We start from the raw sequence: 12,733 nt of genomic DNA on the forward strand, positions 1-12,733 counted from the left end.
GAAAATAATTTTAGCTTCCAGGTTAAACTTTATATATGAAAGGTTCTAAATGACATTCTTCCAACTTGCACGAATATATATCTTCATAAAATAGAGAAGAATAAGAGAACATCCTCTTGATGAAGAGAGAATTTTTATGCTTATTTTGTGGATTGTGATGGTCCAATTGAATGCCCTTCCAGTCCCTTTGCACATATCAGTTAAAGAGAAAATGTTGATGTACAAGAGAAAATCAAATTGACTAGGGAATTATGAGAACATTTTTCCTCGGATCTTGATGCTTATTTTGTGCATTATGATTGGTCCAATTGAATGCCTTACAGTCCACTCCTCTATGCATATCTGTTGAATGTAAAACAATTATTATGGGGTTGCTTCGTGGAAAATAAGAAAACATCAATTATTATGAGGTTGGCTTTGTGGAAAATAAGAAAACATCCATTTGATGAAAGATTAAGAAGTCATGAGTTCAATCAATAGTGACCATCTATCTAGAATATAAACTAGCCATATGCTGAACGATATAAAAAAAAAAATCAGTTGAATGCAAAACATTGTTTGTCGATGGCATGGCCGGTTGGCAGTGAATGAGGTTAGGTCTCACATGTGAGCAAAATTTTCCCTTGTGGCTTATGAGGCTTGTCAATATGGACGAGACCAATTCTTGTTGGTTTTTATGGGGGAAAGGTACTTTTTATACTAAAGCTTGAAATCTAATTTCATTTTGGTTCTAAATTTCATGATTTATACTTTTAACTTCATTTTTCAAAAAAAAATTACAATTATAATCTTTTTGCATTAATGTCTATTAGTTATATGAATTTAATAATACTCAAAAAATAATAAAATAATTAAACTTCTATTTGTCCATCTATAGAGAAATAATTTTTATAAGTTTAATTTTCAAAATTTTAAAACCAAATTACTATAAAATAAGGCCTAATTTTTTATGATTAGGATTTGTGAATTAAAAAACGTACTCATAGTTGAAATGAAAATATGAAGAAAAAAAAACCTCTAAACCAAAAAAAATTACATTTAGACTTAGTAAATTTGAATTTCTTTCTAGTTAACATAGAAGGAAAACTCTTTATTACTATTTTAAAAATAATGAAAAATCTCAAAGACCCAGGACTTTGAGAGCTTGAGGCTTCACAAAAGGCACGTGCCTCATAACGAGGCTTGCCTTTTCAAGGCAAGGCGTTGCTCGTGTGTCCTCAAGAGTGCTTTTTAAAACACTAGACAACAAGAAACAAACACAGCAAACCGTCTGAACCTTGATATTATAACACCTAAATAAAAGATTCAGAAGACGATTAATCCATGATCCAGAAGTGTCATTTCATAAACGATATAAGCTGTGTTTTACTCGAGATAAATTTTAACATCAATCCCATTATCAATAAGAGATTGAACCACGGCTCTTATTTTGCCTTCAAATTTGTCCCTCTCCCTAGGAGTATAACTAGCAGTATAAACATCAGCTTCTCTAGCCCTCTCAGCTAAAATACGGCCAACGGCCAAACAAGCAGGTATATCTGAACGAGACTTGAGAACAGCTTTGATATCTTTTGAGTTAGTACCTGCAACTGCAACTTGTTTGCAAGTCACCCTGTGCGTAAGTGATGCTGAAACGAACCGCTTTGAGATGAACACATCGAGTGTAAATGGTTCCATGTAGGCTACCGTCCGTTGCTTAAATGATATATGCTTTTTTGGATTCTTGGATTTCTTCACCTTCTGGTATGTATATGGCCGACTATTATCATCATCTAAGAAGTCCTCTACACCAAAGAAACTTCTGGGTGCATAATGAACCTGTGATAGAGCACCAATCAAGCATTGGATAATCAAAGGTTAGATAAAGTTGGTTTAAATTTGGGCAAGTTACTATTCTAATGCTTTTTTGGTAAAAGAAGCATTTCATTGATCAATGAAATCAGGAGAGAACCCTAAACACCAGAAGGTGATTACATCATAGAGAGCCAATTACTGACTTAAAAAGATAAGTGGAAATGAGTAAAAGGGTGCTTTGTTTTGTACCAAGAAAACACCGTAGACAAAACTAACTCCATAAAACGATTAAACGAGGAAAAAGAATCACTAAAAATCTGGCTGTTCCGTTCACCCCATAAACTCCAAAAGAAAACATGTAGGATAGCCAACCAAACCATCTTCTTAGTTCCACCACAGGATGACCCACCAATAAAGAAGCCAATGCATCATAGATAGAATTAGGGCAGATAAAGGACCATCCAAAAGCAGGAAGAACAATGTTCCAAAAATTAGCAGCAAAAGAGCAATGCAAAAACAAATGAATAGGAGATTCACCATGTTGGCGACACATGTGACACCAAGAAGTTGAAAGACACATATCAGGCAAACGATGCTGCAAACAATCCACAGTATTGATGGCACCCAAACTAAGCTCCCATAAAAAAAAAATTAATCTTTTTGGGTAACAATCTTTCTAAATCACCGAATAAAAGATCAGACAAATAGTTATCCTTAGCACCCACCAAATCATCCATAAGAAATTTAACCGTAAAGACCATAGATGGATTAAGAGGCCAACACAAAGAATCAGGAGAGAAACAGAATCTAATAGAAGACAAGTGAAGCGATAAATCAACCCATTCAGAAATCTCCATTTCAGTAAGATTATGACGAAGATTTAAATCCCAAGCAGCAGAAGTTGAAACCCACATTAGCCACGGTGGCCTTTGATCTCTGAGTAATACGATAAAGCCTTGGACACAAGTTAGAAAGAATACTACAGCTTAGCCAAGAATCATACCAAAAAGAAATGGTAGCACCATCACCAATCCAACGACGAATACGAGCTGTAATCAAACCAATAAACTGACAAATAAACCTCCAAGGGGCTTTTGTTGAAGCATGAGGAGTAGGCCAGGTACAACCAGTGGAGTAATACTTAGCCACGATGAGAGATCTTCATCGAGCATCACGCTCAGTAAGGAATCACCAAGTCCATTTAGCAAGAAGGGGAGAATTCCGATGTTTAAAGTTTCCAATACCAAGACCACCCAAAAGCTTGGGGCATTGAGATATCTTCTACTTCACATTATGCATACCACCATCACCATGAGAACCCTTCCAATAGAAATTTCGAACCATCTTGTCAAGACAATTGATGATAGAAGAGGATGCCCTAAACAAGGACAAATAATACGTAGGGAGATTAGAAAGAGTAGCCTAGACAAGCATATGTCTGCCACCTTTCGAAATATAAGCACACTTCCAATTATAAAGTTTATACTGAAATCTCTCCACCATCATCGACTGCCAAAAAGGAACAGAATTGGAGTTGTCACCAAAAGGAAGCCCAAGATATTTAGTAAACTAACAACCCCTTTTGCAGGTAGAAGAACTCAGAAGCCCGTTAAAATCTGAGTCAGGAACATGAATCCTAAGAAGCTCACTCTTAGCAAAGTTGATTTTAAGCCCAGAAGCAGATTCAAAGATACGTACAACATCAAACAAGTTCTGTATAGCATGACGCTCGACAATGGAGAATAACAAAGTATCATCAACAAACTGCAAGTGATTCAGAGTAAAAGTCGAATTCTCAATAGGATGAGCAACAGTAAGACCCATAGTAGAGCTATGCTCAAGAAGACGACTTAGACACTTGGCAACTAAAATAAATAAGAAGGGTGAAAGAGGATCTCCCTGTTGGATACGACGGGTTGGGATGATCTTCCTATGAGGACAACCATTAATAATGGAGTAATTAGCACTAGTGATGCAATCTTTGATCCATGTGCGCCAAATGTTTCCAAAACCTTTTATCATAAGAATAGAGTGAAAAAATTCCCAATCAACCATATCAAAAGCCTTCTCCAAGTCAAGTTTAAGAACAATGCCCTGCTTCTTTAAAGACAACCAGTCATCATGAAGCTCATTGGCCCTCAAAGAAGCATCAAGAATTTGTCTATTGGTCACAAAAGCGAGCTGATTGTCTGCAATAGTAAATGGGAGAAGCTTCTTGAGCCAATTAGAAAGAACACAAGCAACACTCTTACCAGCACAAGGAATGAGACTAATTGGCCGATAATCAAAGACCGATTTAGAATCTATTTTCTTAGGAATCAAACAGATGTCTCATTCAACTTAACATTAATAACTCCTCAGTTATAAAAACCCTATATAAGGCTCATCAAGTCAGATTTAATGGTAGACCAGAAGAACTTAAAATATTCAACTGTAAAACCATACCATCAGGGCTAGGAGATTTGATGTAGGGGTATCTTAGTCAAACTATGTCATCTTTTATAATTGTTCTATTGTTTAATTTTTATTTTAATTTAGGTGACAAAGCCCTTCCTCTTTAGGTCTATTTAAAGAAGCCTAGGTTTAGAATTAGTTAATTAGGTGTGTAACATCCCTTTCCCTTTGGGTCTATTTAAAGAGACCATTGTCTTCATTTTCGATCATCAATAACAATACTCCTACTTCAAGATTGCTCCAAGATTTGGGTCTACTTCAAGATTGGTATCAGAGCACCCTACGTGATAGGGCATCATGGTGAAGGGCGTCACCCCTCCTTCCTCCTCAAATGTGGAAGCATCCATATCTCCACGATCTATCAACAAAAGATTTGTTGCCATTGAGTTGGCGATCAATCTGCTCAATGAGAAGTTCACAACAATGCAGGCTTCCATGCCTGCTGTGCACCAAGTAATGGAGCAAATAACTAATGAGTTCAAGAAAATGTCGGGCAACAAAGGCAAGGAAGTTGAGTCCCACGACAACCATCAAGAAAATCAAGATAGTGGAGGATAGCCGATGGCTAAAGCAAGAAAGACTGGTTAGCAGAGACATTTGGGCATCAGAATTCAAGATCAGGTGCGTTCCCCTCCAAGAAACCAGCCCCGAATGTTTTTTCAGCAAGCTCTAGTGGCCAGGCATGGGTCTGGTGGTGCAGCAGCTCGCCCATGGGTCATAGCAAGATTCCATCAGCAACAGACCAGACTTTTTCCTCCAAATCTGCTGGGTCATGACTCTGAATCCTCGGAAGAAGACAATCAAAGTTGGCCGCACACTCAAGAATTTAACCAAGAAAATCAAGAATGGGTTCAAGAAGGTCCTTACATGGGGTATTATAGGCAAAACACCTATCAAGATTGGCAAGATTACTTCCATAACTTGCGTAGACCACCTTGGAGGGCAGATTCTGGCTACAAAATGAAGGTAGATCTCCCTACCTACAATGGAAGAATGAACATCTCAAAGTGAACCGTAGGATCTCGTCTTACTTACCACACACCTAACGTCCGTCAAAGCTCAAAAATCCTCCTGCAAGTTTGTTATTACGAGTAGTTCCTACAAAGGATCGGACTAATGACGTATACAATACTAGAATTCTCGATGTAGATGCTACATCCCGAGAGCCAGAAGTATTGAAGGAATGGCCATAGGAATGGACACATCATGACATCGGGAGGTTTTCTTGGATTGGGTGAAGGAAGTCGAGAGTTTCTTTGAGTATATGGGCACCCCCGAACATAAGAAGGTTAAATTGGTATCCTTCAAACTCAAAAGTGGGGCTTCCGCATGATGAGATCAACTCCGAACGAATAAAAAGCCATCTTTAGTAAAAAGAGTTGAATAAAAAGCCAAAAATTCTGCCTCAATGTCCTAATCCGTCAATAAACTGGTGCCACTGCCGAAAAGAATTTCATTAATCAAGCTTTTACGACATTGAGCAACAACAATTATGTGAGAAAAAAGTATTTTCATCTCTCTCAATGAGCCGTTTGAGCTAACATTGTTGTTGCCAACGGATATGTTCTTGAACAAGTCAAATTCTCAATCTGTGCTCGTAGTGAGCAGCGCCTGATTATCTGATACGTGTTTAGTTCGACTCTGTCTTCCAAATCATCCAATTGTGTTAACTGATTCATTAGAGAGGAAAGGTTGGATGCTTTACTGTGTTGTGCATTGCTCCAATCACGAATTATAGATTTCAACCCTTGTAATTTCATCATAAATCCATGACCTGGCCAATCAGTAATAGGATGAAGTTTTCGCCAATCCTTCTCCAATGAACAAAAACAAGGAATTTTGAGCCATGAGTTTCCAAATCTGAAGGAACAAGGTCCCCATGTAATAATTCCTATGGATAAGGCCAAAGGAAAGTGATCAGAAGTGGTTTGGTCTAGTCATTTAAGAGTAATTGGCCCAAATTTCTGAAGACAATTTTCCGTTAGAAAGAAAAGATCCAAGAGTGACAAATACTGAATAGGACCAGAGTTAGACCATGTGAAGCATCTATTCGTCAGCGGAATATCACGCAAATGATAATTGGATATCATTGATTAAAGGCTCGCATACTAGCAGAGATGGTGCAATCGTGTGATTTCTCCCAAGACCACCTAGTGACATCAAAATCACCACTCACCACCCAAACCAACCACACCATCAAGTTCTTGCCAAAAGTTAGCTTTGAAAACATTATCTAAGGGGCCACAGACAGTTGTGAGCCAAAAAGTGTGACCATTTGCCAAAGAAACATTAATAGAGACGGTAAAAAGGCCCTTGATGACGTCATGAATAGAAAAATATGGTTCACTCCAAAGAATAAGAATACCCCTGATGATCCAATGACATCCAAAGCAATCCATCCAATGTAAGAGGAGCTCCAAATAGATTTAATCAATAAGGTATTTGTAGAAGATAATTTTGTTTCTTGAAGGAGAACAAGACCTGGGTTGTGTTATTGTATAAGCTTTTTAACCAAGGTTCTCTTCCTCCAAGAATTAAGGCCCCGAACGTTACAAGTTAGGAACTTTATTGATTGTCTGTGTTTCCCTCCCTAATTTCCAAGGTAGCAAATTTGTCCTAATGGATTAATGAATAGAGGCCATGTAACTCTCTCTGTAATTTGGGCTTCTTTCCAATAGTGGTCGATGGTTTCTTACTTTTAGTTGGAGAGGGATTGGTTGGAATTGCCATAACACATAATCCATATTTGGATAATAATGAAACCAAATCATGTAGACTGATTGGAAAGAGTGGTGAGGATGGTGGGTGTTGTTGTATAATAGGAAACGAAGTGGATATAGGTGGGTCAATAGTCTATGCAGAAGGGGTTAACATGTTGCAACATTTGGTGTTGTGAAATCATATATCCGGGCTTAAATCAGATGGGAGGGGAGGGAGGGTGGATACGGGCATTGAGATAAATCCGGCTGGTTTCCAAAAATGGTCAAATTGAGAGGCTGGGAGGTAAATTTCGTTTCGTTAGTAGGGCTAGAAAGGTATCCTTCAGTATTAGAACCAACAAAGGGGATTTTGGAATTATTTGTTGAGGTGGAAAAAGTATTGTCAACATGGAAGGGGGGCCCTCTCGAAAAAATAACAGTAGAAAGAGATGGTTGTGAAAACGATGGGGAGTCCAAGTGGGTAGGGCGAGGGTTTTGTGGCTGAAAGCTAAAAGAGGAAGATGGGTCGGTGGAGTTAGGGCAATTGGTCCGGTTAATTGAGGATTAGGTGAGTCGATTAAAATGGAAGAGTTTTTTTGGCTCAATTATTGAATTAGGGTAAGGTGGCAGATTGGGTGAATTGGGAAAATTTGGTGGGGTCAACGTATTAGTGGTCATGTGAGATAAGGCAAGTTGTTGGTTTGTAAACTCCTTAAATTTAGGAGATGCGGCTAGAGATTCCATATATGGAAAGAGATGGGGGAAATCGGAAGCAATGAGTCAATGGCAAGAGATTTACCTTTTTCAGCATCTCAAGAATCAAGGAGATCCCCAGTCACAACACCATCATCAATGCAATCCTTGATCGACAGTTTTTGCTCTTTCCAGTGACCTCTTGTGTCAAGGTCCATGGCTTGAATCCGGATAAGGAGATCAACAGCAACCAATTCCTTTGGAATAATCAACTCATGTGGGATGAAGACCCTTTTGTTTACTTTGATTTCCAGGTGCACAAAGGATAGTTGTAGTCCTGTGTCAGTCTGGTTTGACGATTGAAGAAAGCCACCATATGAATCACCTATGTGTTTGAAGATGTCTTCTGTCCAAAGTGTTGGAGGGAGATTATAGACATCGATGATCGATCCACCCCCTATGAGACAACCATTTGCTATTTGAAAGATAAAAGAGAGGAAGGGGGGAGGAACTTAATTTTTTGCTTATCAATTGTTTCCTAATCAACTGTTTTGCAGAGGGTCTGTGAGATTTCTAGGTTATAAACTTGTAGCAAAGCTTTATCATCCAAAATAGAGTTAATGGTGCAGCAGGTCGAGAAGGATGAAATTGAGAGTGGCTATCACCATTGCATCCCAATCAAATTGAGGGTGAATGAGTTCTGAAATTGGGTTGTCACAAATTGATGAGGCTATGGCCTTTTTTAGTAATGGAGCCTGGGTGGGTTGAACATCATCCACGTATGTCTGCGTGTTGGTATTGGATGAGGGATTGGCTAGGAAGCACGGACACTGACACGCGATGCGTCGACACGACGACAACGACACGGTGACACGCCAATTTTAAAAAAAAGTAGGACACGACACGTGAAGGACGCGTTATTTTTTATTAAAAAATTAAATATATGTGTGCAATAAACATATTGTGAAATATTCCATTTAAAAACACTAAAATAACAAGTTAACAACCATAATTTTAAATAAAAAATGTAGAGAGAAAAAAGAGATATTTAAGAAGATGAAATAGCAGAAATGGGATGGAAAAATCAAAGGGAAGAGAGGGAAAAAAAATAAAAATAGAAGGAACCCACATGGAGAGAGGAAAAAATGAAAATAGAAGGAAAAAAAATAAATGGGAGAGAGAAACCAGTCGTCGACACGAGGGTTGGTGGGTCTTCCAGTAGCCAACGTGAAGATCTTCAAGTCGCCAGCATGGAAACGAGAACTGGTAGTCGCTGGGTTTGAAGAGGAAGCAAAAGTTGTGGGGGTCTTCAACTCTTTTCAGTAGAGGTTAGCCAATAGAACCCTAAAATAAACTTAAAATATGTTCGGTTGGGCTTTGGGCTTCAAATGCCCTGTTTTAATTGTTTTTTTTTTAATTTGCAGGTTGTCGTGTCTTCAGCCGTGTCGAGAAGTGTCTTGTCGTGTCGGGGGCGTGTCAGAAATAAAAACTTAATAATAAAATAATTGACATGGCAGTTGGTGTGTTGGACACGTGTCGGAGGCATGTCGGGGCGTGTCAGTGTCAGACACGTATCCAACACGGACACTTGGTCATTTTAGGAGTATCGATGCTTTATAGGGGATTGGTGGGTGGGTGGGGCTTGCCTGAATACTCAAAAACCAGTGAGAAGAAAGAGAACCATCCTAACTTGTTTTCCATAGACGGAATGAGAATGTTGGTATGGCATCCAGAGTGTTCCCAAAGAGTGAGCTCAGCAAAAATGCCATTTTTTTTTTTTGTTGTGTTTTTCAAGCCAAAGGGTGTCTCCTTCCTCATTCAACTTCCGAAACTTACGGTCAAAAGGGTCTTTGTAAAGGGAATTGAAGGATGAAGCAAGCCATTCAAGGATCTCCACAAAACGAAAATAGAGTGAGTAATACAATAAAGCCTTGGATACAAGTTAGAAAGAATACCACAACTAAGCCAAGAATCATGCCAAAAAGAAGTAGTAGCACCAACACCAATCCGACGACGAATACGAGCTGTAATCAAATGCCTTTTTGGTACGAGTCAACGTTGTTTTCTGGTATGAGGTGTTACCTTATTATGTAAATTTATGCAAAGAGTGAAATCTTGTGATTTTGAAGATGTATAGTGTATGGTCTTTTCTTTTGGAGGTTTCGCTTACTAAAAAACTGAAATATTTAAAAACAAGAATATTGATAACTATGGGATGAAATCTTACCTCCCCCTTATGAAAGTCACTTGTTGGCACAAGCAAATAAGGTCTGACCCTGTTCACTTCACATGCACAAACCACATGTTTCCGCATATTTCCAAGGAAGTGTCTCAACATCTTTTCCTCCTTTTACTAGCTAACCCCCCTTTTGTATTGAAAGAACCTGATTCCAACTCGTATGAACACCTAAAAGAAAAAAAGAGGCGAAATATTATATCTCCCAGCCACATGAAAATATTTCAGGACTCAGAGGTTTAATAAACGGATTAAACTACTAATTGAGCATTCGTACACTAGAGATGGCTTAAATTTGTTACAGAAGGACGCATCCAGATTCAACATTGACATTGTACCGAACAGTTATCCAGCAATACACAATTCATACTAGCGAGCATTTCAAATATTAAAAACGAGTAAAGAAATGGAAGAAGCTGCAAAATAGAACAAATTATATGCATTAAGGGCAGCCGAAAACCAAAACTCCATCAAGTAAACAAAGAAATAATGTGAAAGCTGAGAGAGAAATTACCCAATAGGACACAAACGAAGGGAACTCAAAAGGCGAAACAAATTTCTGCGATAAAACCCTCTATGTTGGAACCAATGGACTTGTAAGGATTTCGAATCAAAATGGATTTGAAATCATTTCTTGTGTTCGAAATGGATAAAACGAAATAGGACTAAGAATACAAAATGATTGGAACGAAACTTGTTTGTGGGACTGCCGGAGGGAGTGAGGGAGAAGAAAGAGAGCTGTGTGTTGGTGGTGATGTGCGGCTGCGAGCCTGCGACACGACAACAGAAGTGAGAAAGAACGAAAGGTTTTTTAATATTTGATTTATATAATTATAAGGGTTTAATTGTAAATTAATTGTTCTATTTGAACCATTTAGAAATTAATTAAACCCACAAAGTGAATTTTACAAGTTTGTTGAGCTATGCTTTGATGATAATATTTTAGTTTTTACGCAATAGGTTGATTTTATGATATGCTTTTATAATTATAGGTAATTGTTCATATTTATAATAAAACTTCCCAAAAAAATATTTATACTACTTAATAGTTGATGTCTTCTTGCAAAGGGTAAAACTTAAAAAGAGATAAAAAGCGTATTACTTCCTTTCTATTTTTCGTAGTAGAAATATGAAATTTTAGTTTAAGTTATTTCTAATCAATTTTGCTTTAAATCCAAATAGAGAATTGAAGTCATTTTTCTTATTTGAAATCTTTTACGTCAAACAAAACATTAATGATTGAGTTGTCAAGTCATTATAAATCAAATTGAAATTAGGAAAGAGAATGAAATTTAATACCATTAAATTTGGATCAAAAGAGAGACAAATATATAAAAGAATAAAGATTGATGTCGCCCATGCTCTTGTCTTTTTCACTATAATTTCATTTCTGTTCGATTTGGAACTTTTAGCTTTATAGATCTCTCGAGTCTCAAGACTCTCAACTCATAAATTAGGTTTTTTATTATCTTATAAACAATCTCATATCTTAAAAGTATCCTATTAAATTGAAAATTTTTAAAATGTAGAAAACAAAGTAGTATTCAAACATTATTTTAGCAAAGACTTATATTTTATTGGTAAATTAAGTTCTTTTTATATTTTTTTAATCAATGTTTCTTAAAATTTTCTGACCTTATAAAGTGAATTAAGCTACTCCTAAGCTGACATTTTCATTCATAGTTGTATTATCTACTATTAAGTTGTATAGTTACTTCTACTTATTATTAAGTTGTAATATTTGCTATGTTTTAACTTCAATAATGAGTAAAATATCGAACTAACCTTTTGGTCAAACTTATAATTCTTAACTAGCTGAATTAAATTCAAGTTAGTGTGATACTATTTACTATTAAGTTGTGTTATTTATATAGCTAGGTTATTTCTATGATGGCACAGCTGAAATTGAACTTTTAAAACACCAAACAAATTCAAGACTTAAAAAATTTGAAAAGAAAGAAACCATCCAATTTCAATAGTTGTAGGAGATGAAAGATCAATCTTCCTTGATTCCATTTTCTCAAATAAAACTATAGCAAGTAAGGCAAAAAAAAATGTCTTAACCAGTTAATATGTGTTCCTAATATAAAGTGGAAGATTTGATCTCTTAAACATAAATTTAAAAATGTATGTTCAACTTGTAGTTTAAATCCATCTGACATACTTATCTTAAAACCATAATTTGAAAAACGTAACAATTTTCAATCAATTTATACATTAAGTTTACATGACTTGACTTTTCGACACTAGATTACACAACTAACCGATATAATATGACCAGTTATATATTTAAATGTGATAAATATATTTAGATTAAAAAGAGAGAGAGAAAAAAAGATGCACATAACAAAATATGATACTTTACCCAAATGAGCTTAACTAAACGATTACTCCTTCCTAGCATTAGCACTTTTATTTACAAATCCTTTTGTTTAATCTTAAAAAAATTGCATATTTGTTTTCGTATTTTATTTACTTGGACTTGCTGCTCTTGCTTTTTCAAATTATTCATTGGGAATTGAAGAGGGGAGAACGAACAAACATCAAACAATTCATTTCGATTTCTTGTTATCGTGGAATCTCCAACCATTAGACAAGATCAACATCCGGATGTTTTTGTTTCCAATCAGCGAGCACCACACACACTGAGTCGTAGGCAGCAACCGCCGACCAGTAGGTCTTTTGGGTAAAAGAATGAAGAATTAAATAAAAAAAAATGGAAGAACAAAAGTTCTATGGATTCAAACAAAGGAAATCCCTTACTCTCTTTGAGGTCAATTGATGGCGAAGTAACGTCTTTTCTTTCTTCTTAAACAATTCCGCTTAATATAGCATAACTTAAAATCTTATTCCGCTT

General features: G+C 36.6%; 1 protein-coding gene across 1 annotated transcript; it reads right to left on the reverse strand.

Moving 5' to 3' along the window:
* Positions 1-1,316: 1,316 nt before the first annotated feature.
* On the reverse strand, positions 1,317-10,711 carry LOC120079922 (Ribosomal L18p/L5e family protein). Its single transcript, XM_039034378.2, has 3 exons — positions 10,391-10,711; positions 9,868-10,047; positions 1,317-1,818 (listed from the first exon to the last, which is right to left on the reverse strand). Exons 2-3 carry the CDS (start codon positions 9,976-9,978, stop codon positions 1,366-1,368), a joined length of 564 nt encoding a protein of 187 aa, XP_038890306.1. The 5' UTR covers positions 9,979-10,047; positions 10,391-10,711; the 3' UTR covers positions 1,317-1,365.
* Positions 10,712-12,733: the final 2,022 nt, after the last annotated feature.

Source organism: Benincasa hispida, chromosome 6, assembly GCF_027475165.1.
Source record: "Benincasa hispida cultivar pf3 chromosome 6, pf3_genome.v1.1, whole genome shotgun sequence".
In the NCBI taxonomy this organism is placed as follows: Eukaryota; Viridiplantae; Streptophyta; class Magnoliopsida; order Cucurbitales; family Cucurbitaceae; genus Benincasa; species Benincasa hispida.

What these genes read in the sequence shown, in the direction of transcription:
- LOC120079922 (XM_039034378.2), bottom strand. Translation starts at nt 9,978, where the DNA reads ATGTTGAGACACTTCCTTGGAAATATGCGGAAACATGTGGTTTGTGCA. An exon ending in GTGACTTTCATAAGGGGGAG is followed by an intron (nt 1,819 to 9,867) that starts GTAAGATTTCAT and finishes GCTCTATCACAG; the next exon opens with GTTCATTATGCACCCAGAAG.